The following is a 23,430-nucleotide window of genomic DNA, read 5'->3' on the forward strand; positions in this document are numbered from 1 at the left end:
TTGGACTGTTATTTATTTGGTCAGCCGGGCGGGAGCGGAAACGTATCCCCATTAAGAATATCCGAGCAAGACAGAATTCTGCACGGGTGTGGCAACAGGTGGCAATTTCCCTGTATCCGGAATGAAACGTGCATTCTCTCTCTCTCTCTCTCTCTCTTTCCCTGGAGGGGCAAACGCTGTTTACCTAATCCCGGAAAGTTTTGGGTGCGGTCTAGTGGGGTGGGTGGGTGTGTGGGTGGTTGTGGTGGTGGGGTGCGGGGGTCTCCAGAGTGTGTGTTGCAGGAGGAAAGGGGAGAAGGTTTAACTGTTGGGGGAGTTTAAACTCACGTAGCTTGCCATCAAACTCAAGAATTATTATTATTATTATTATAAAGAACACTCGATCGATTTAAAGATTAACTGGGATCGATCGATGCTTCCTCATTAATGTGGTATTTGTGCATCCGCGAGTATTTTTTTCTCTCTCCCGAGGATCACGTCCTTCAGCGATTCAGACGGGAGCGGGAATTTGGGACCGGACTAAAGAGACTCTGCCGTCGTTTTCAGGATGATTGAGTGGCGCGGTGGAGATGGGCCCAAATCAATATCGAAAAGAATTATCTCCGTGCCATTACTTCATATCCTGAGGTGAAAGCTTACTGCTGCAAGTTAGGAAAACACTGCTGCGATAGCTGTGGATCAAAGCCAAACTATTACATCTTCACAGGGCAGCAAAACACCAAACGCGCAGCACAATTCGCTTTTGCGGGGCAATTCTGCGAAGGGCTTTCGAGACAAGGCGCTGCATCAAGTGGCAGGGATTATAGTGTCACTGATTAACCTGGGAATGCGCTGTACGGACGGACGTCAAGAGCTTAAAAAGAGAACCTGCGGGTTTGAGCCCCCGCAAACCCACGCTCTCAGGCTCTTTCAGCGGTGCTGTGTTGTTGGGAGGTGCCGTCCAACTGACCGGACGCAGGTGGGGACCACAGTTAACATCTGGTCTGAAGGACACCACTGACAATAACACATTACTTCCCCCTTAAACTGCACTGTTTATCGCAGTCTTGGCCCACGCTCTTACCGCAGAAACGAGGGGAACTCTGCTCTGGAGGATGGCGCTGAATTCAACCCCAGTTGACTGTCCAGCACTTTGGGACGTCTTTCTGACACGAAAGGCTGTGTGTAAGATGCAACTTGTTGCTGTTGCTGTCGATCCAATTTGTTGCGCCTGTGTTCAGACAGAGGGGCGTTAAAAGTTCCCAAGGCACCAGTTCACCCTACAAAACACCCGTGCACACAAACTCCTGACAGACATGATATACAGCCGGTTTATTTGCTCCTGGGGGGGGGTTTAAACTCCATGTTTCTATAAAATTGACCGTGACATTTTTACAGTGTTCGTGTACATTGAAACATTGAACGAATACAAGAGCTGCAGATAAAACAAGGAGGGTTTCACCCCCCCCCACCCCCACCCCCACCACACACACACACACGCACATTCCCAGCTGTTACCACATCTGTCTTTCGAATCCTTGCATTTGCACGGCTTTGGAGTGTACGGTAAAACTATGTTCATTTCAGCTTCGTCTTCTTTTAGGGAAGACGGCGCTTGTAGAGATTCCCTTTTAAAGGTTAAAAACACACGAAAGACCAACGGCAGCTCCTTAAACCCATGTTAAAAACTGTGCCATTGGCACTTCCCGACGTACCGTCACCGTTTGGTGAACAAATTGATTCAACTTGAAAGAAAAAGGGTCAAGAGTTTTACAGCGAAACGTTTAATCCACATGCCAATATGTGGGGGGCGGGGGTTGGGGAGCGAGCACAAGGGAAGTGTGGTGGGGGGTAAATAAAACAAGGCAGAAGGTACTGGGGTGGGAGTGAGAGCTGTTTAAGAGTCCTGACGTAGATGGAGAGAGATCCGCCGCCAACATGAACTCGAACAAGCGTAGCGGAACTGATGAGATGCGTCAAATTGACTTGCTGAGGTTTTTACAAACGTCACATTAAAAACATGTTTACTCTGTTCCTCGAGTCTCCCACGTAACAGATGTGTGCGCCCGTGTGAACCAGGGGGGTGGTGGAGGAGGATCGTTGGGTTAGGACAACGGGAGCAACTCCCTTGTCTTTCCGAACGCTGCCTTGGTGGGATCTTTCGACGAGCACCTGAGCGGGCAGTGAATATTAAGACAGGGGGAGGGAGGTGGAATCCGTTTCCTAGTGTCGGGAATCATCAGGGAGCAAACGTTTTGATACGTTAAAAATATATACTGACATTGGAGGACTCCAAAACGGTTGGTTGGTTTGGGAAAGGAGACGGGGGGAGGGGGTGTGTGTGTGTGGAGGAAGACGGAGGGGGAAGAGGAAAGAGGAAGGAATTTCAATGGAATTCTCGGGATGCAACAAAGGGTCCTGTTTCTCCTGAGCACAGCGCTCTCTGTGTCTCTCTCTCTCTCGTCCACTCTCTCTCTCTCGTCCTCTCGGAAGCGGTCGCCAGCTGTTCACCGGCGCCTGAACGCGCGAGAGATTCTCCAGGCGTTGGGCTCCTCGTAGCGGTTGTACAGAGGCTCCAGCCGCTGCTGCTTCTTCTGCTTGCTGAGCTTGGTGGGGTCGGAGACCTTGAAGAAGGCCGGAGCGAACTCCACCAGCCAACGGGGGTCAATGGTGGTGACCTCTCGCATGTACTCCTTGGTGGTCAGGACCAGCTCGTGATACACAACCCTGTCGCCGTCAACAACAAAACGAACAACAAATTACACTTGCACAGCGTCTTCGGGGTCAGAAGGACATCCCAAGGCCCTGGCTGGACAATGGGGGCTTTGTACCCGAGCTGGGGGGTGGGGAGGGGGTGATCAGGGACGGGTGGAAGGCAAAGAAGATGGGGAAGGAGTTGTGTCCGTAGGTACGGTCAAAAAGATCTTAAGACAGGTCTTGCAGGATGTAAGGGAAGGGGGCGAAATGGAGGGGGCAAAACCCGGGGGCTCTGGGATGGAGTTCCAGAGGGTGAGGGCAGAAACGTTGAAGGCCCAAGAGGCACAGGGACATACGGTCACGTTTCACCACCATAAAACCCATCACAAGACCGAGGAATAAAACCAGATAAACTTCCCCCACACTCTTGCGCTCTTAAATCATCTTTAGCTCCTACGTAGTGAAGGATTTATGTAACAGATGTGGTCTTAAAAACTTTCCCGAAATAACTTCCCAAAAAAAATCAAGTCAAACATAACCAGGGGGACAAACTTCAAGGACGACATTACATTGTGTCGGTCATAGGACTGTAGAGGAAAGAGAGAGAGTCTTTGCAACTAAACAAAGGCATTTCTAAGCTACAGAGGAGAGGAGGGCGCAGAACTGAAGGATTACCCAGGGTTTGCAAATTGGCCGAGGAAGGAAAAGGGTTTAGAGGAGGGCAGGAGAGGGGAATAGAGGAGGGCAGGAGAGGGAATAGAGGAGGGCAGGAGAGGGAATAGAGGGCTGTAGAAGAGGGGAATATAGGAGGAGTAGGGGCTCACGGGGAATATAAACACCTGCACAGACAAGTTGGACCGAACGTCTCAGTATAATTTTGTGCAACTCGACTGGGAGGCGGAGCAAGACGTGACACAGAACAGGCTTCAAGATGGATGTTCAAGACGGAAAAATAAGCCTCTACCCCAGAGGGGGGAAGCTGATGCCAATCCTTTATACCTCTGGACGTGAGGCTGTGTTGCGGGGAGCGCAGCGCAGCACAACACAGGTGTGATGTGTGGAAGTGGGAAAGACTGATTTATACTTCCTTGCCTTGATCCAACAAACGCTCAACATGGAAGCTTTGCGTAGCTGAGAGCATGTGCAGAAACTCGACGGCTCTTAGTAGAGAGCCAGGCCAAGCGAGACAGGGGGAGGGTGGGCGGGGGGAGGGGGGGCGGGGGAGCTGGAACAACAAAAGGCCCGCAGAGAACTCTTTGGCTGGTTCATTGACGAGTCAGGAGTCGGGAGGCTGAACAGAGGGGCCTCAGAACTGGCTGCCGTCCAACACTGTACAAGCGCACACAGGAACCAGACGGTGGTGGGGGGGGGGGGGGGGGGGAGGAGGACAAGGTACAATTCTGCCAGAAAAGAATTAAACCTTCACCCACTTTGTAAACCGAAAGGACTTGAAATAAAGGCTTGCGCTCGAGAGAGAGAGGAGCGAGAGAGAGAGAGAGAGAGAGAGGTACATACTCTCTGTTGAGCCAGGGCCGTGTTCTCAAATGCGATCGTGAAGGTATTATAATCCCTGCATTTTGTTACAGCGCCTTAAATCACGTCTTCGGGACGTCTCAAAGCGCTTGGCGGGATATACTGTAAAGTGGAGTGACCGCGCATTTTGTGGGCGAAAACGGGGCAGCCAATTGCGCACAGCAGCGTCCCCACAAACAGTCGTGGATTGAAGGGATTATTCACAGAACCGGGAGAATTATACGGCGCGGGAGGAGGCCATTCGGCCCACCGTGTCTGCGCCGGCTCTTTGAAAAGAAACAATTACGAGGGTGAAGAAGTGATTAAACTCGGAAAAGCGATCCGCCAATCGACTAACAACCGGGTTCCTGTTAACTGCTAACGTAGGCAGAGGCGTGTGAGTGAGTGGGCGCGCGTGTGTGTAGTAAGGAAACTTGTCTAAGGATTCGCCCCCTGACCCCCCCCCCCCGGGAACCGAACCTGGGCTTCTCTCGCTCGCGAGGAGATTGTCCCATTTTAGTTACTGCGGTCTAAAAGTGGCTGCTTCTGGGCTGATAAGAATCCGTCAGTAAAACAGACAAACAAACAAAAGAAAAGGGACCCGGCGACAACACCAGCAATCAGCGCGACAACAACAACAACCAAGACGACGACAACAACGTGGCGCTCTCTTATATCACGGAGGGTAGCGTCTCCGGAGCGCTCCGTCGGCCTAGCGATACTCTCTCTCTCTCTTGTGCGCGCGAGCCCGGTCCGCCCGGGCCACTTACCATTCTGGCTGGCGGTTGAAGAGGGCGCTGGAAGGGTGGATGTACACCACCTGTTGGTCGATCAGGGTCCGGTAACCCTCCTGGGGGTCTTTCTTGGCCGCGTTGCGGAAGAAGCCGCTGCAGATGGCTTTCTGGACCCGCACCGTGGCTTTGCCGCACGACACCACGTCCAGTTTGTGCCTTGAAAAAGCGGGCGGGACAGAGAGCGAGAGAGAGAGAGAAAGCATGAGAGAGAGAGAGAGAGAGAGAGAGAGTGTGTGAGCAGTTTCACCACCACCAACAACAAATACAGCCCCACAGCACTTGCCGAAAGCGAGTCTGGTAGAAACCACTGCCGCTGAATGCTATTCCCCGCCCCCACCCCCCGCAACCCTCCCTCCCTCTCTCCCACCCTCCCTCCCACCCTGACTAATTGAGGGAACCAGCAAAGGACTGGGATTCAAGCCCACATCCAGTCTCCCCCTGTGCTGGAAATGCTCTACAATACTTCCAGCCGCCTTTAGCAAAAACATTCACAACACAACATATATTATGATTATTAATAATCTTTGCGTCTGATGTGGCACTGGCTGGCGGCTCGTTTTTTTTTTGTGGGGGGGTACCTGTCCATGATCCCGAGCATCTGCTTGCGGATGTCCTGAGCCCTACGGAGGGAGCGAGCCTGGATGAAGTTCTCGTAGCACCAGGGGTTGGAGAACTTGTTGTTCTTCCACGAGTTGTAGACGGCGAGCAAGGTGAGGTGGTCGCCTTCCGCCTGGTGGAACTTGGCCTTCTTCTGATCGGCCAGGGCTTGTTTATCCTGCAAGTTGCATTTATTTAGCGACCTTTCACGCTGGGTAGCGCCTTATCTCGCAGCGGTAACGCCGTAGCGGGCCGTGGGAATCCTCGCAGCGCCTCGCGCAGAATTCGCCGCGACTGCGTACTTTGTCGGTCAAATGGCGGCAGCTGAATTTGCGCCCAGCCGCGTCCCCGCAAACAGCCGCCAAGCGAAGGAACTGTTTTATCTGGGAGGAGGGTCAAGCCAGGACACCGGGAGGGAGAGATATATAGAGAGAGAAACTCCGTTCCCTTTTTCTTTGACGCCCACCCGAGCAGGGCACAGACCGGGAGGGAGGTTTAAAGTCTCCCTCGAAGGACGGCACCTCCGACAACGCAGCTCTCCTCCGGCCCCCGACCACCCCGCCCAGCACTGTACTGGAGCGACAGCCTAGACGTTGAGCTCAAAGACCCTCCCCCTCCCCCACGAGGTGGGTCTCGAGCTCACAACCCGTCAGGCTCCGTCCAAGGGGGAGCGGGCCGAGCCAAGCCGAAGTGGTAGCGGGAGATTCGGACTGACCTGTTGGGACCGCCTGGACTTACTTGGGTCGATAGAAGACGTTCTGTACAGACAGCATAGAAACGATAGTCAGCATTTCCTCGCTACAGCCGAGGTGCACGGACATGATCAGCATTTTACACAGCATCGGCTCCAGGGGAAACTCCGCCATCTGCAAGGCACAGTGCGATCCCAATAAACGAATGCACGCGTGCGTGCGCGCACACTCACACACACTGCAACGGCGCAAGACAAAAGACTTGAGGCGTCTCGACGACGCGATAAGGTGCTATAATAATATTGTAAATTGGTCGCTCAATCGCGGAACGCTGCTGTTCGCAATCGGCTGCCGCGTTTCGCCCACGAAACACACGATCAATTCCCTTTGCAGCGTATCCCGCGCAGCGCTTTGAGACGTCTCGAAGGCGCGATAAGGCGCTGTATCAAATGCAAGGATTATTATTATTATAATATCAAATGCAAGTGTAATAATAATTATTAGCATTAGTAATAAAAGAAGAACAACTTGAATTTAAACAGCGCCCTTCACATCTCAGAGTACTTAAAAAAAAGAGACCGGCCGCAGTATTAAAACTACGTGATGAGAGAGCGATGTGGTGGGTGTGCTGTTCCGTGTTAGAAACACACACACACACGACATCTCGACGATAAAGAGATTCTACCGACGTACAAAGCCAAGGTCTCACGTTTTATCTTCTCTCTCTTTTTTAAATTAAAACAAAACACGACTCGGAACATCAAGCGAGCGCGCACTTCAGCTCGCCGAGAAAAACGCTTTGAATCAAGTGAGAAAAAAAAAAGCGAGCCGTCGCCCTCTCGAAAGGCTGGACGAAGTCGAGCCCGCGACAGATAACGCAGACGCATCGGATCTCAGAGAGCGGAAGAGTTTTTTTTTCTTTACGATGGCAATGACATTGGCAACACCACCAAACTGGATCCTCACTCCCCATCTGTTAATAGCTACGCGACTTGACCCGCACATCGACTGATAGATGGTCCTGATTGAGAGAGGTGATGTGACTCACTCCCACGGCTTCCTGGGCAGCGCCGATTGGGGTATTGACAATGCAATCGGCTGCCGTTTATTAGGCTGGAAAGTTCCACGACGAAACCGAGCCCAGATCAGCAAAAAAAAAAAAAAAATCTGACGCGGCGTACAGGACACGAACAAGAGCCTGACGCACGTTATGGCTAAGAAGTGGGATTGCTCGATAAAGACGGGCGGGCGGGGGAAATTGGGAAAGGATGGGGGGAATGTTGGGGCTGGTGGGGGGATGAGGTGGGAGGGAGGGCTCCCATCTCGTAACCAGGAGTACCACTCCCTACATTGCCCCTCTGACGCCGACGAGGATTTTCCGCCACAGGACGACGGGAATTCTAACCGGATTTCTCACTGAGAAACATCGCGAGTTAGACCTCGCTCGTGGAGCGAAGTCCTCATTTGTTGACCAATTATTACCGAACCGCTGGGCTGGTTGTTGAAAGGGGTCACCCCCACAAAACCCACGGTCACTCCACTTTAGAATATATACCGCGAAGCGCTTTGAGGCGTCTCGAATACTCAATATGGCGCTGTATCGAACGCGAGGATTATTATGACTATGATTATTATTATCATTATTATCATTGTCGTCACCAGCTCCAGGCTGGCGAAGGTCCGACGGGCTTCCTTTCGCCTACCCTGCGTCCGAGCCTCGTCAGCAAACCCTCGTCGTCGAGCGCCCCCAGAGTGTACAGCTGCTCCATGGCCGTGATGAGCGTCTCCATGGGAGGGGCGTCCATGAAATCAAACGATAGCAGGTCATTGATGCCCATAGCCTACAGTGAGAAGGCACAAGAAGACGTCACGCACCTTCCAACACCCACCGTCCAAGCCGCCGATTAACGCAGCTCACGCAACCCAGCCGCGAAGTGATGTGGGTTTGGATTTACCTTAAGGGACAGCACGGTGCTGGCCAGATTGGTCCTCTGAATCTCGGGCACATTAGTGGTGAGCATCTCGTCTCTGTAGGCTCGCTCGGTGTACAGCCTGTAGCACTTGCCGGGCCCTGTCCTGCCTGCGCGCCCGGCTCGCTGCTTGGCTTGTGCCTGAGGGGGGAAACAAAAGGCGGCGTTCAGATCAACGGTCGTGCCTCGCGTTTGACGCCGGGCTTTATCGCCTGGTTTGGACGGCCCACAGCGCTTCGCAGGATGTGCCGTAAAGAGGGCAAAACGCGGCAGCCACTGTGCGTACACAAACAGCCGTGGAGCGATGATTAATTTAATTTGGGGCGGAGGGGTGGGGGGGACACTGGAGAGAGAAACTCCCTTTTCTTTTCGAGTTGCACCGCGGGGATCTTTGACATCCACAATCGGCTGCCGCGTATGCACAGTCACTACACTTTACAGTATGTCCTGCGAAGCGCTTTGAGATGTCTCGAAGACGCGATAAGGCGCCGTATCAAACGCGAGGATTATTATTACAATTATTATGAATTCTTTTTTATTACTTGCATCGGTTTTACACCGAATAAAAAGTAAAATACCTGTGATATTGGAGTGACCACTAGTTGATCGATGCCGGTTTTGGAGTTGTAGACTTTCTGCTTGACGAACCCGGGGTCCACCACATAGTAAATGCCGTCGATGGTCAGTGAGGTTTCCGCAATGTTGGTGGCGATCACAACCTAGAACAACAACAACAACTTGGATTCATATAGCGCCCTCCACGCCGGACAGCGTCTCAGAGAGCTTTACAGTAACGGATCCCAGGGCTGAGCCGGGGGCGGGGAGGCAGGTGATCAAAGGTGGGGTCGAAAAGAAAGTCTTCAGCAGAGACCTGAAAATGGGAAGGGAGGGAGTGAGATGAAGGGAGTGAGGAAGGCAGTTCCAGAGCCCTTGGGGCGTAGTGGCTGAAGGCACGGCCGCCGAGGGTGGAACGGAGGACTCGGAGGAGGCCAGATCCGGAGGAGCGAAGGCAACGGGCACTGTTTTGAAGAGAGAGGAGGTCAGAGAGGTCGGGGGTTGCAGAGGAGTGCAGGGACTTGAATACAAGGGTGAGGATCTTGATTTGATTTCACCCCACGCTGAGCTCAAGTCTCACCTTCCTGCTGCCGGGAGGCGCTGGGTCGAATATTCTGGTTTGCATCTCGCTCGGCAAGGCTGAGTACACAGGCAGGATAATCAACTCGGGCACGTCCGGCCCCATGGACTTCATTCGCTCGTACAGGATCTCGCACGCCGTGTCAATCTCCTCCTGACCCGTCAGGAAAACCAGGATATCTCCTAAACAGAGAGACGTAACGTGAGATTCTCTACGTTGTCAAAAGGTCCGATGAGGAGAGAGAGAGAGAGAGACACAGACGGTAACCTCCCAATATTACCAAGTAGAGCAGCCGATTAGTTCCCATCAAGAAGTCAAGTAAAGGTGCCTTGACTAGGATCATAAGGGCAATACTTTAGGCCAAGGCAGCTGGACAAGAGGGCACAGGATCAATAACAGGAATATTTCACATATATGCATTTCACATAGCACGTAGTCACGTCTTCAAGTCGTCTCAGAGGGCTTCAAGGTTGTGAAGGACAAGTTTAGGACAGACATCAGGGAATGTAGAGGGCAATGCTGGAGAAGGTTAGCAAGCAAGGCTGGGTGAGGCCAGGATATTGGACTTGTGTGTGTGTGTGTATACACATATATATATTATTCAATAATAGCTCGAAGCTACAATGAGAGCACAGGAAGGTGGATGTTCGGAGATCAAATGGGCCGAATCGACTAACAACTGGGTTCCTATTTATTGCTGGGTAACCAGAGGTGTGGGTGTGGAGTAAGGAAACTTGCTCAATGCTTCGCCCTGCCCGCCCGGGAATCGAACCCGGGTCCTCTGACTTACGATACGAGCTACAGGGACTCCTCGCCCCTGCGAGCGTCCATACCCGGTGGCTCTGTGAGATGGATCTGCATGACTGTGATCAGACTGGAGTCCAGGTAATCCGTCTCGGGTTCCTTCGTGTAAAGAACCTCCACCGGGTACGTCCTCCCGGGGATGGTGAAGATCGGAGCCTCGTAGAAATACTGTGAGAACTTGACCGCGTCCAGCGTGGCTGACGTCACGATCAACTTCATATCGGGCCGTTTCTTGACGGTCTGCAAACGACAACGGCCAAGGCTTGTGTTAATTCCTGTTCAGGCGGACATTACAGATCCCGCAGTATATATATATATATATATATAAATAACAGGAGGAGGCCATTCAGCCCTTGAGCCTGTTCCGCCATTCTATAAGATCGTGGCTGACCTGTACCTCAACTCCAGTTACCCGCCCTTTCCCCGTATCCCTCTATATCCTGACCCTTCAACAACAACTCACATTTGTGCAGCGCCTTTCGTGTCAGGAGGACTTAATAATATCAAATCTCTATCCACCCCCAGTCTTTTTTCGACTGGAAAAGAGAAGGGAGTTTCCCTCCCGACGTCTTGGCTGACAATCCACGCAGCTGCAAACCGGGTCACTGGGAGCGAGGTTGAAGGGCTTTTTGAGATAGAACCACGTTTGGGACTCGTGTTGGGCCAGTAAAAGCCGTGATCACAAGGCAGAAGGGAATCCGACAAAGCTAATACCTTTGCCTTTACGTTGCGGTGGGGGTGGGGAGGGTGGCAAGGCAGCTCAACGGCTTCAACAGACCGATCTTTACCTTCTTCAACAGCCCGAAGAGGACGTCAGTGTGGATTGTCCTCTCGTGGGCCTCGTCCAGCATGATGATGGCGTACTGCGAGAGGTTGGGGTCGATAAGACACTCTCGTAGCAACATCCCGTCCGTCATGTACTTGATCACCGTCTCGGGGCTGGTGCAATCTTCGAATCGGATGGTGTAGCCAACCTAGAGAGACAGCGAGGCTTTACAGCTCTGTGGTCTATTTCTACCCACAAACAACAACTTATACTTGAACAGCGCCCTTCACGTCCGAAAGACATCCCGGGGCGCTTTACGTACAGTCCGTTGAGACGTCTTGAGGACGTGATAAGGCGTCGTATCAAACGCGAGTGATTATTGTTGTTATTATTATTAATTATCGTTATTATTATTATAGGAGGAAACTGAAACCGGGGGAAAGGGGCGAGGGGCGGGGTGGTGGTGGTGGTGGGTTTGAGCTGAACACTCGCCTGTGACCTAAATCTAAATCAATGAAGACGAGACGAATGAGAGACAAAACGCGATCGATCCCGGGGTTTAACCTGTGTAACACAGCCCGAGCCTCACCTCCTGCCCCAAGCAGCAGCCGTACTCCTCGGATACACGCTTGGCTACGGACATGGCAGCCACACGCCGGGGCTGCGTGCAGCCAATCTTCCCCCGGGTGGTGTAGCCGGCCTCCGCCAGGTACTGGGTGATCTGCGTGGTTTTACCGGAGCCCGTCTCCCCGATCACGATCAGCACCTGGTTGTCGTGAACCGCCTGAGTTCAAAGAGAGAGAGAGAGAGAGAGAGAGAGAGAGAGTGTGTGAGAGAGAGGAAACATTCCAATCGCTGGCATTTGGTCACGCCATCCACCCGCGGACGTTTGCTGGGGACGCGATTGGCAGCCGCGTTTCGCCCGCAACATACGCAGCCACCCCACTTTACAGCGTAGCCTGTGAAGCGCTTTGAGGCGTCTCAAAGGCGTGATAAGGCGCTCCATCAAACGCAAGGGTTATTATTATCCCCCACCCACCCCCAAAAAGATCAGCGGCTTCGATCCGGTTACCTGGACCAGCTGCTCTTTCAGCCTGTAGATGGGCAAGCTTTCTCTCTGTTCCAGGATGGACATCTGGGTTTTGCGTCCGTAAGAGGCTTTGTTCCCCCCGAACGCGTGCTTCTTCCACTCGGGGATGTCCTGGGGCATCATCCCGATGCCTCGCATGTTGGCCGCAATCTGTCGCCCGTCAACTGCAAGACAGGGGGGTGGATTGGAACTGCCACGCGATCACTCGGGGTTGGGCGCAACTTGGAGCGAAACACACTCATAATCGAGGCCCACAGACACACACGACAACGTACACACACACAGCAAGCTTATACACAAACACACACACGCACACCTGCAAGCTTATACACACACACACACACCTGCAAGTTTATACGCAAACACACACGCACCTGCAAGATTATACACAAACACACACAGACGCACACCTGCAAGCTTATACACAGACAAACACACACACCTGCAAGCTTATACACACAAAAACACACATGCGCACACACAATGTACACACCTGCAAGCATATACAAAGAAAAACACACACACACAAACTGCAAGCGTACACACAGATAAACATACAGTGATGCGCACACACACATAGACGCGCACAAAAACACACAGCGATGCACGCGCGGACACACACACACACACTCACACAAATCTGCACATAATCATGGACAAACACACACAGTGGCACCCCCTCACGCGCACACTGTTAAGCGTACCATCGGGTAGTGGATCGACCCAGTGCTTGTTCAGTCCCATGGGGATGGAGTCCATTTCCGCCTCCCGCTGAGCCTGCTTCATCTCCCGCCTCTCCTTCGCCAACGCACTTTGCATCATGGCGGCCTGGGATAGGGAGCCGTCGGGATTCTAACCCAAACAAAGCAACAACGTTAGCGCTTCTCGCCCTGTGAAGGTTGGCAAAACCCTCGCCACCGTCCAATTTGGCATCCGTAGCTTTTTTGGCAGTCGGAAGCTGTGCTGGCACCGAGACCCAATCTCGCACCTACCAACGTCCCGCCTGCCTGTCACTGGTACAGACTCTGTCACCCACCCCACCACCCACACACGTACAACTGCCCCACCCTAGACCCCCCCCACACACCCCTACACAGAGGCTCACACTTTACTCGCCCCAGAGTTGAAGCGTCGAAGTCTGGATTAACACGGTAAAATGCGAACTCACACAGTTTAGTAGTCCTACAAGAAGTGATCGGCAAAACAAATACTTGACGCGCGTCCACACGGAAAGGTGTATATATGGGGGGGGGGGAGGGCGGGGTACGGGGGTGTAGGGGGGGAAAAGAGTGTCAGTATGAAGCTCTGGTACAGTGCAATCTATAGCTCCCTTTACTCCGCTCTGACAGATTTGTCAAGAGAGAGAGAGAGGGGCGTGAGGGGGTTGGAATCTCTCAGGCTTTACGTACCTTGACTATTTTGACAGGACTCATGTCCATGCTCTGTTTGGTGTGGCCCCTGAGGAACGGAGGCTCCTCTTCCACCAGCTCGATCTCGAGGTCCTCGTCTGTAAGAGAGCGGATAAACTCAACCGCAGGCCTGGACGACGGGTTCAGAGTCTGTCCCGGGGTAGGGGCTCGAACACACACACACACACACACACCACTCTGACCCACAGTCGCCACCGACGTGGGAAGAGATGCGCGGGAGTAGGACTTACCTTCCTCGTCATCCACCTTGGGAAGAATCCCCGTCTCTTCGTCGAAGTCAGGGTACTCCTCTTTGGAGATGACGTTCGCCGCGATCATCTGAAAGGTCGAGCGCAAGCGAGAGAAGTGAGAGCGAGCTCCAGAGGTCAACCGGCTAAGCGTTGGTCCCGAGGCCGGTCAGTGCGTTGCCAGAGAACGGGAGCCATCAAGAGCACCAGTGAGACTCTCAGCGCCATCTGGCGGCAGAAAACCAACACTGCGTGCGTTTCACCGCTGCGTTGCTCCCACGGTGGAAGCCCCCGAGCGCACGCGGAAGCCCCCGCGGTAGTCCGCACTCGGTAATCCGCACGCACACGCGGCAGTCTGCACGCGCACACGGAAGGCCCCGTGCGCGCTCGCGGAAGCCCCCGCACGCACGCGGAAGCCACCGGGAGGGCTGGGCTGGGGCCGGGAGGGCCGGACCGGGGGAGGCAGTGCTCCTGGTACCTGTTTGATCTCCCACTTCTCCGGGTCCGAGATCTTTGTCAGTCGCTTGCGCTCCAGCATGTCATCCTCCACCTCGGGCGTGTTGACCAGCGACAGGTTACTGGGTCTGTCCGGGTTCCTCATGGTGGTCTCCTCGCTCGTCTCTCCCCCCACGTTCCTGCGGCGGTTTGGATTCAGGTCCTCTCCGCTTTCCTGATCCACATCCTAACCCCCCGCCCCAGAGAAAGAAGAAGGTCAGATTCAGGACAACGAGGGGGCAGGACTTCACTGGCTCGCCGCGAGACGGTAAACGGGCTCTGAATTAACAACACGTCGCACTTACACAGCGCTTTTCACGTCAGGGAGGACAATACCCCTCGCATTTGATACGGCGCCAATATCACGTCTCAAAGCGCTTCACAGGATACGCCGTAAAGTGCAGCGACTGTGTGTTTTGCAGAGTTCACTCTCCCAAGGCGCTGGACAGTCGGGGATTTGGACCCGAGCTGTGGGGTGGTGGTGGGTGGGTGGGGGGGGGGGGTTTGGGATCAGGAAGGGTGGAGGTAAGGCAATACGCTGGGGTTCCATTACAAGTGACGGGAACACACGAGCCTTTCGGAATTACCTTCATACTGAGGCTGGTTTTGGATCCAGTGAAAGACAACACCTTGACTTTCACTCTCTGGCCTTTGCTAACGACATCCGCCACGTTGGCCACACGTCCCTCTCTCCTGAGCTCGGAGATGTGCACCAAACCCTCCCATCGTTTCCTGGGAGAAGAAATAGCAATAAAGAATAGATCCCTCGCGTTTGATACAGCGCCTCGTCGCGTCTTCGAGACGTCTCGAAGCGATGCACGGAACACACCGTAAAGTCGATTGACCAGGCGCGGGGGGGAGGGGTGCGCAAAGCGGCAGCCGGTTGCTGAGAACAGGGAGGATGATAAAACAACCTCGGAACAAGGTCGCGTCGACATTGAACACAGTGCGATTTACGAGGTGAACAAACAGTCCTAAAAGGGAACTGAGGCAGCACTTTGCAGCCCCGCAGCACAAGCCTTACGGTTGATATCGCGCCTCTCACAACAGGAGGCCGTCTCAAAGCACTTCACGGGGTCTGACAATGCAATGCGACAAAACTTCAAGTGCGTGGGCAGTGCTTGTCGAGACTTCTAACAGCAGGGCTTCTAACACGGGCAACGTGTTATTGAAATGGCTTTAAAACCAGTTTTTAAAGGGTGGGGGGGTTGGGTGGGGGGGGGCAAAGGCAGGTAACGAGGTAACAGATCAGCCACGATCTTAGAGAATGGTGGAACAGGCTCGAGGGGGCTGAATGGGCAGGTGTACGACTTAGGCGATTGTACGGTTTTACGCAGATAAACTTAAAAGACACCCAGATAAAGACGCCTCTGTGTGTGTGGTGTGTGTGATGCGTGTGGTGTGGTGTGTGTGTGTGTGGCGTGTGTGTCTCAGCCTCAGACCCTCCCCTGAAGCTGATACACACAGGCTGCAGTCTCTCAGACGGTCGCCCGACAGTGCCCACTGTCGGTCAGTCTCTACCTGAGCCCTTCCAGCTGCACAAAGCATCCGAACTGCATGATGCTGGTGACTTTGCCGTTGTAGATGTCGCCCACCGAGGGCTCCTCTGGCGGGGGTCTGTCTACGTGACGTTCCTTCCACTTCTCTCCGGCCTTCTCTCCCCCGAGGCGGACGCCCCTCTCTCTCTCCCTCTCCCTCTCCCTTTCCCTCTCTCTCTCCTTGTGGTCTCTGTTCCGGCTCCCGCTTCGACTTCGGCTCCTGGACCTCCTGCCGGTTCTGCTCCTGGTCCGGTCCCGGGAACGTGATCGGGATCTGGAATGCCGTCGACGCTTTCGGTCTCTACTCCGGCTGCGTTTCCTCCTCTTGCCTTTGTCAACCGAGCTGCGAGGGAACGGACATGACAGCAATTTCAAAACGCAACGAGTGCTGACTGAGGCAGACGCCGAACTCGGAACCTAGGCCCAGGAGGCCATTCAGCCCCCCTCGAGCCTGTTCCGCCACTCTACGTGTTCATGACTGATCTGTACCTCGCCCCCAAAAATGCAGTTGATGCACTTTGCAGGATATTCTGGGAAGCGCTTTGAGACGTCTCGAAGACGTGATAAGGCGCTGTATGAAATGCAAGGATTATCGTCAGTATTGTTACCTCAACTCCAATTACCTGCCCCTGCCACGTATCGCTCGACACCCCGACCTAACAAGTGTCTATCCACCTCAGGGGTAAGAGTTTTGGGGTAAGAGTTCCAGATTTCCACTACCTTTTGTGTGTGAAAAACTGCCTCCTAATTGCGCTCCTAAATGGCCTAACTCTAATGTTAAGATGATGTCCCCTTGTTCCGGATTTCCCCCCCCCCCCACTCCAGAGAAAATAGTTTCCCTGTGGATACCCTATCGAATCCCTTTATCATTTTAAATAACCTCGATCAGATCAGAACTGGGTCCTTGGCATGAATAAATCTCCCAGATGAATCGCTCATGGTTGCAGGGGGTACGCGCAGACAGGTCGACATTTGCCTACAGAAATAGACACCGCCAGTAGGGACCGGTGAAGTGGGTTGAGGCGTATCAGCCTTACATGCGCCTTGTTAAAGCGTCAGGATTATAATACATTAAACAATAGCTCCTCCAGATACAGCCGGTCAAGATGTGGGACTACAGTCACTGAAAAACACTTGCTGCCTTTAGAGGTATTTCGATTATAATAATCCTTAATAGCCCCTGGCGTTTGAGACAGCGCCTTACCGCGTCTCCGAGACGTCTCAAAGCGCTTCACAGGTTACACTGTAAAAAAGTGAATTGACTGTATCTTTTGTGGGCGAAACGCGGCAGTCGATTGCGCGCAGCGACGTCCCCCACACACGGCCGTGGGCGGAGTGACCAAATTACAATTTTTTTTAAGGGATTATTACCCTCGGAAAAGTGATTCACCAATCGACTAACAACCGGGTTCCTGCTCACTGCTGGTAAACAGAGGCGCGCGGAGTAAGGAAACTTGCCCAACTTTTCGCCCCGGCCCGGGAATCGAATCCAGTTCCTCTCGCTTGCGAGGCGAGTGCTCTAACCACTGAGCTACCGCACTCCGCTGTATTTAGCATCGAGGCTTTTCCAAAACGCTTCACGAATAGCGAAGTGACTGCGCGTTGGCAGGAAAAAGCGGCAGGCAATTTGCACGCAGCAACCTCTGGGGTTTGCATCTATGGGAAAGGTATCTAAGGGTTGCTCCGCACCTGTGCTTGCTGCTCTTTCTAATGTCTTCCTTCGACGGCATCAGGGCCTCGAGTTCCTTCAGGGCATCGGCTGCCACTTTCAAATCATCTGGATCCAGCAGCGTCTGCAAAACAAACAGCGGATTTAATTGATAATCATAATAATAATACTTCTCGTGTTTGATACGGCGCCTCAACAACAACAACAACGAGATTCCATTTATAAAGCGCCTTTCACGTCAGGAGGACGTCCCAAGGCGCTGCACAGTTGGGTCATGACCCGAGCATTGGGGGGGAAATGGTCAGGGTGAGGGAGGAAGGGAGGAGCGAGGAGGGGAAGAGAGTCGAGAGGGAGCTGAAGTCACGGTCAAGAGAAAGGTTTGAGACCGGCTTGAAGGAGGAGAGGGAGGAACGGCGAAGGCACTGGGGATAGAGTTCCAGAGCCTCGGGGCTGAGAGGCTGAAGGCCCGGCCACCGATGGTAGGGTGATTGGGGCGGGAGACGTGGAGCAGACCAGAGCCAGAGGAACGGAGGGTACGGGCAGGTAGGTAGGGGGATATAGGTTGGAGAGGTAGGAGGGAGCAAGACCGTGAATGGCCTTGTAGGTGAGGATGAGGATCTTGAAATCAATCCTCATCACGTTGTGGAGACGTTCTCGAAGCGCTTCACAGGATGCACCGTAAAGTGAATTGGCTGTGGGGTTTTCAGGGCTTAAACACAACAATGAATAAATTGTACGAGGTACAACAACAACAAATTGTATTTATATAAACGCCTTCCCCGGGGCAGGCACCAGAGACTCACGCTCTAATTCGACCTTGCTTACGGTCACCTCCTCCCTCCTCCTGGCTCGGCGTCAGGCTCAACCGCTTTACAAGCGCTCCGAGACGCCTCACCCCGTGTACAAGAGACTGCTCTGTCCAGTTTTCACGTCTATTTTTCTTCCCTCCTCCCTTGAAGGTCTTTTGACTCCTCTCTCCCTGCTGTTGGTGTACCGGTGCGCGCACAGACGCCCACCTGCGCCTTAACCACATCCGCACGCGTGCCCGAGCCTTCGCAAGTTGAGCGTCGGCAGCGTGTTTGCGGACCCCACGAAGGTTTCGCAGCCAAAGCCAAACCGAGGCCCGTTCGGACCTGACGTACAGGCGGGCGCAAAGGGGAGGACGTCTCGAAGCGCTGCACACCATTTATTGTAAAGCGCAACTTGCAGGCGAACGCGGCAGCCAACTTACGCACAGCAACGTCCCACAAGGAGCGACGCAATCAACGATTAGTAATAACAATAACAATCCTTGCAGTTGATACAGCTCCTCATCACGTCTTCTGGACGTCGCAAAGCGCTTCACGGAATATACCGTAAAGTGAATTAACTGTGTGTTTTGTGGGCGAAACGCGGCAGCCAATTGCGCACGGCAGTGTCCCACACAGTCGTGGATTAAGTGTGTGGGTGCGTGTGTAAACACATACAAAAAATCCACAACCTACCTTGATCGTGGGGTTGTCGGGCATACAGAGCACCGGGAAAAGCTCCTTCATCTTTTCCTTTTCCGACTTCGGTTTGGTGGTTTCAGCAGCTTGGAACACAGAGGAGAAAAAAAAAACACGAGTCAGGATTGGCCCGGCGCGGAAAGGCGGGGGAAGAAGGCTTGCAGTTATAAGCAGCACGTCGACCGCCGTTTACCTTTGCTGGACGTCAAGGGCTTGGGAGGTGGCCTCATGGTCTGTATCAGACGCAACAAATTGCTGATGAGCGAATCCTGGAACAAACAGCGAGCGATTAAGTCGCGTTGGCGAAGGGCGCAGAGATGAGCGACGGCAACTAGAACAGCCTTTAACATTCGAAACAGCGCCCTTTCACTTCGGGAGGATGTCCCGAAGCACTTCACCCGACACTCTCTAATGCGTAGTGACGGTTACGATTCCGTGGGAGTTGACTCGCGCTCGTGCAGGAAGGGAGAACGCTCGCATTCGGTACAGCGCCTTTCGCGCCGGGAGGACGTCCCCAGGCACTTTACACGGTGCGAAGCGTAGTGACCGCGCTCGCTGAGGGGCGAGCGTCTACGAGATCTCGATGGCGCGAAAGATCACAAGGCCCCCCCCCCCCGAGGGTAAGGGAACGGGAGACCAGACCCCAGACCAGCGCCGGCCACCCTCACCGTAAACTCGGCCCCATTTTTCAGGAGCATCCGCTTGAAAGTCTCGAACGTGTTGTGCTTCTCCGCGAGACTGATGATGAACTCCGCTGGGAACGGAGAGAAACAAGGCAGCTTTGTTACTCCTGGCGCCCTGCGCACAACTCCTTCCACGTTAAAACTTCTCTCTCACTCACTCTCCAGTCTCTCTCCACTCTCACTCTCTCTCAGTCTCTCTCCACTCTCACTCTCTCTCCACTCTCACTCTCACTCAGTCTCTCTCTCACTCTCACTCAGTCTCTCTCCACTCTCACTCTCTCTCACTCAGTCACTCTCTCACTCTCTCTCAGTCTCTCTCCACTCTCACTCTCTCTCACTCTCAGTCACTCTCTCACTCTCAGTCACTCACTCTCTCATTCTTTCAAACTCACTCTCTCTCTCTCCACTCTCACACTCTCTCACTCTCTCTCAGTCTCTCTCTCACTCTCTCTCAGTCTCTCTCTCCACTCTCACTCTCTCTCTCTCTCACTCTCAGTCACTCTCACTCTCTCTCCACTCTCACACTCTCTCACTCTCAGTCTCTCTCTCACTCTCTCTCAGTCTCTCTCTCACACTCTCACTCTCAGTCACTCACTCTCTCATTCTTTCAAACTCACTCTTGCCCCCCTCGCACACCCCCGCACCCCCTCTCTCTCTCTCACACACACTCCCCCCCTCTTCCCCCCCTCACACTCTCTCTCTCTCCCCCTCTCACAGTCTCTCTCTCTCTCCCCCAAACTCTCTCACACACACTGTCTCTACCACTCACACTTTCCCCCCATCCCCTTCTCTCTCCCCCTCCCCTCTCTCTCTCCCTTCCCTCCCCCCTTCTTCCCCCACCTCCCCTCTCCCTCTCTCCCCTCTCCTTTCTCTCTACCGCCCTCTCTCTCTCTCCCCCCCCTTCCCCCCCTCTTCTCTCTCTCCCCCTTCCTCTCTCTCTCCCCCTCTCTCTCTCCCCCCTTCCCTCCCCCTCTCCCCCTCTCTCTCCCTCCCCCCCCTCTCTCTCTCTCTCTCCCTTCCCCCTCTCACTCCCCCCCTTCCCCCCTCTCTCTCCTTCCCCCTCTCTCTCCCTTCCCCTCTCTCTGCCACCTTCCCCTCTCCCTCACTCTCCCCCCCTCTCACTCCCTCTCCCCCCCTCTCTCTCCCCCCTCCCCTCTCCCCTCTCTCTCTCCCCCTCCCTCTCCCCCCCTCTCCCCCTTCCCCTCCCCCCCCTCACATACCCAGGTCCTTGTCATTGATGCCCAGATGGTTGTCCAGCTCAGTGCAGACCTTGGACACCAGGGACAGATACTCGAGCTTCCGGAGCTCCTCCCCGGCGGCCTCCGCCATCCCGGCGGCGGCGGCGCTGTGCGTACAGCCCCCAACCCCCCGCGGCCCCTCTGCAGCCCCTCTCCCAGCAGCAGCTTCACCACAGGCCCAGCGCCGCCATCTTGCCGCCGCCCTCTGACCTTTCCCCTCCCTCCCCCTGACCCCGCCCCCCCTTCCCGAGCCGCTTCGGCTCTTTCCGGCGGCTGCAGTTCCCGATCGCCGACCGGCAGGTGGCGCCCGACGCCCTGGCGCTCGGAGGCGGAGGCGGGCGGGCGCGGGCGGTTTTCACGCCCAATTGGGCGGTTTTCACGCCCAGTTGGGCGAGTTTTTGTTATTGTTAGTCATATAATAACTAAGAGAAGTTATTAGTTATATATAGTATATATATAACTATATATTATTCCTATATATAACTGTATATAGTAGTATATATGTACTGCTATGTGTAGTATAGTATATACTTTGTATAGTATATTTTGTACATATATGTATCATATATATAATAACTATATACCATATATATTACATATATATTGTATATACTATACATATATAGTAACAATAATAATCCTCGCATTTGATACAGTGCCTCATCACGTCCTCCAGACGTCTCAAAGCGCTTCACGGGATTGACTGTATATTCGTGGGCGAAACACGGCGGCCAATTGCGCGCGGCAGCGTCCCCCACACAAACACAAACACAAACAGTCGTGGATTCAATATGACCAATTTATTATTGTTTTTTTTTTCTTGAGGGATGATTATCAGGCGAGTGTGCGGAGTAAGGAATCTTGCCCAAGGGTTTCGCCCTGACCTGACCCGCCGGGAATCGAACCCGGGTCTCTCGCTGGCGAGGCGAGTGCTCCAACCACTGAGCCACGGGGGCTTTTGTCATTATTGATGAATTAATCGTGAATCATGATTACAATTGGTCATTGTTAGAATTATGAGTTAATAATCCACGCCTGTGTGTGTGGGCGACGCTGCTGTGCTCAGTCGGCTGCCGCGTTTCGCCCACAAAATACACAGTCACTCCACTTTGCAGTGTATCCCGTGAAGCGCTTTGAGACGTCTCGAAGACGTGATGAGGCGCTGTATCAAATGCGAGGATTATTATTAATATTACTATTAGTCATTAATATTAGTAGTGATTATTATTACGGTTATGTTATTACAATATTATTCCTGGGCAAGGAGGCGCGGTCGAAGAGGAGGATCTTGAGACGGGCCCCTGAAGGAGGCGAGGGAGGGAGCGAGGCGGAGGGACTGTAGGATGGAGCACCAAAGGATGGGGGGGGGGGGGCAGAGAGGCTGAAGGTCCGACTGCCCGACGGTGGGGCGGGCAGGTTGGGAGAGGGGTGGGGGGGGGGTGTGGTCCCATCCTGATTCTCATCCTTCTGAATATCTGGCCCTGTTCAGGCGGACATTAACGATCTCAACGCCGCAATTCGGAAAGAGAAGAGCAGTTTCTCTCTTTCCCGGCAATCTCCCTCCTTCCCCCCCCACCCACCCCACCCCCCCCACCCCCACCCCCCTTGTTGCACACAACCAGATAAAATCCTGCTCCAAAACATTGCGATGACATGACAAGGCGCCACATCAAGTCCGATGCAACTAATTTATACCCTCTAATTTGTTCTGGGGGCTAAAAAAAAAAAAAAAAAACCCACGAGAGGAGCAGAATCTTTGGGTAGCAATTATGGCGGCGGCTTTCAAAGCTTTATCTCAGCCGAATGGAATGTTGGGTTGTGCGGAATCGGACTATTCTTCACTTGCTCGTCTCCTGACAGTGAGCAGCCGTTCTCCAAAACACTCGTGGGAGAGGTTTAACCCTCTCCCCCCGTCAGAGATAGCAGGCGCATTCCCTGCATTCTGTTGGTTGTCGAGAGCCGCCGATACCGATAGACTCGAAACCGGGCTCCCAGTCGGCTGACAGCTGGAGAAAGAACAGACACGAAAGAAGGAACTTGTGTTTTTATAGCTACTTAGCACTTTGAAATGGCTCCAAGCGCTTTACGGTAATTGCTCCTGAGTGTGGTGGCCATTTGGGCCGGCGGTGGGGGTGGGGGGGGGGGGGGGGGGGGGGGGGGGGGGGGGGGGGTGGGGGGGGGGAAACAGGCCTTGCACTCAACGGTACAGCGCCGAGGGATTGTCGGTCGGGAACCTGGGGAGAAACTCACTTTCGGATCTTGAACGTCCACCCAGACAGCTCTCTTCTTCCCGGTGACGTAACAACAAGCGGAACAAGAGGAAGGATAATAAACCTCGCATTTGACACAACGCCGCTTCACGTCTTCGGGACGTCTCGGAAGCGCTTCACGGGGTGCGCCGCCGAGCGAAGCGACCGCGTGTTTTGAGACGCGGCTGACAATTCCCCCAGATAAAACCCGGCCCTTGACTTCGGGGCTGTTGGTGGGATAAATCGCCGCGCCCCGGTTTGGCTGGCGCCGTCGTGGCCAACGCATTTACGCAGTCACCGCACTTTCCAGCGCGTTCCTGCGAAGTGCTTCGAGACGCCCTCCTGACGTGTGATAAGGTGCGATAACAAGCGCAGGGA

The 23,430-nt window shown here is 53.8% G+C and overlaps 1 protein-coding gene across 1 annotated transcript; it reads right to left on the reverse strand.

Annotated features, from left to right (window-relative positions):
* Positions 1-1,284: 1,284 nt before the first annotated feature.
* Positions 1,285-21,026, reverse strand: dhx8 (DEAH (Asp-Glu-Ala-His) box polypeptide 8). Its single transcript, XM_042343222.1, has 23 exons — positions 20,786-21,026; positions 19,551-19,636; positions 19,076-19,151; positions 18,880-18,968; positions 17,416-17,519; positions 15,710-16,069; positions 14,776-14,920; positions 14,172-14,375; positions 13,697-13,784; positions 13,446-13,543; positions 12,741-12,888; positions 12,019-12,200; positions 11,536-11,730; positions 10,969-11,154; positions 10,210-10,420; positions 9,377-9,558; positions 8,820-8,960; positions 8,227-8,382; positions 7,975-8,112; positions 6,319-6,445; positions 5,561-5,759; positions 4,959-5,138; positions 1,285-2,706 (listed from the first exon to the last, which is right to left on the reverse strand). Exons 1-23 carry the CDS (start codon positions 20,892-20,894, stop codon positions 2,487-2,489), a joined length of 3,624 nt encoding a protein of 1,207 aa, XP_042199156.1. The 5' UTR covers positions 20,895-21,026; the 3' UTR covers positions 1,285-2,486.
* Between the last annotated feature and the right edge of the window lie 2,404 nt (positions 21,027-23,430).

Source organism: Callorhinchus milii, unplaced genomic scaffold (genome assembly GCF_018977255.1).
Source record: "Callorhinchus milii isolate IMCB2004 unplaced genomic scaffold, IMCB_Cmil_1.0 Scaffold23, whole genome shotgun sequence".
Taxonomy (NCBI): Eukaryota; Metazoa; Chordata; class Chondrichthyes; order Chimaeriformes; family Callorhinchidae; genus Callorhinchus; species Callorhinchus milii.

Coding starts and splice junctions, on each gene's coding strand:
- dhx8 (XM_042343222.1), bottom strand. CDS start 20,894: ATGGCGGAGGCCGCCGGGGAGGAGCTCCGGAAGCTCGAGTATCTGTCC. Junction 12,201..12,740: donor GGTCGATCCACTACCCGATG/GTACGCTTAACA, acceptor CCTGTCTTGCAG/TTGACGGGCGACAGATTGCG. Junction 11,155..11,535: donor GCTGCTGCTTGGGGCAGGAG/GTGAGGCTCGGG, acceptor CTGTCTCTCTAG/GTTGGCTACACCATCCGATT.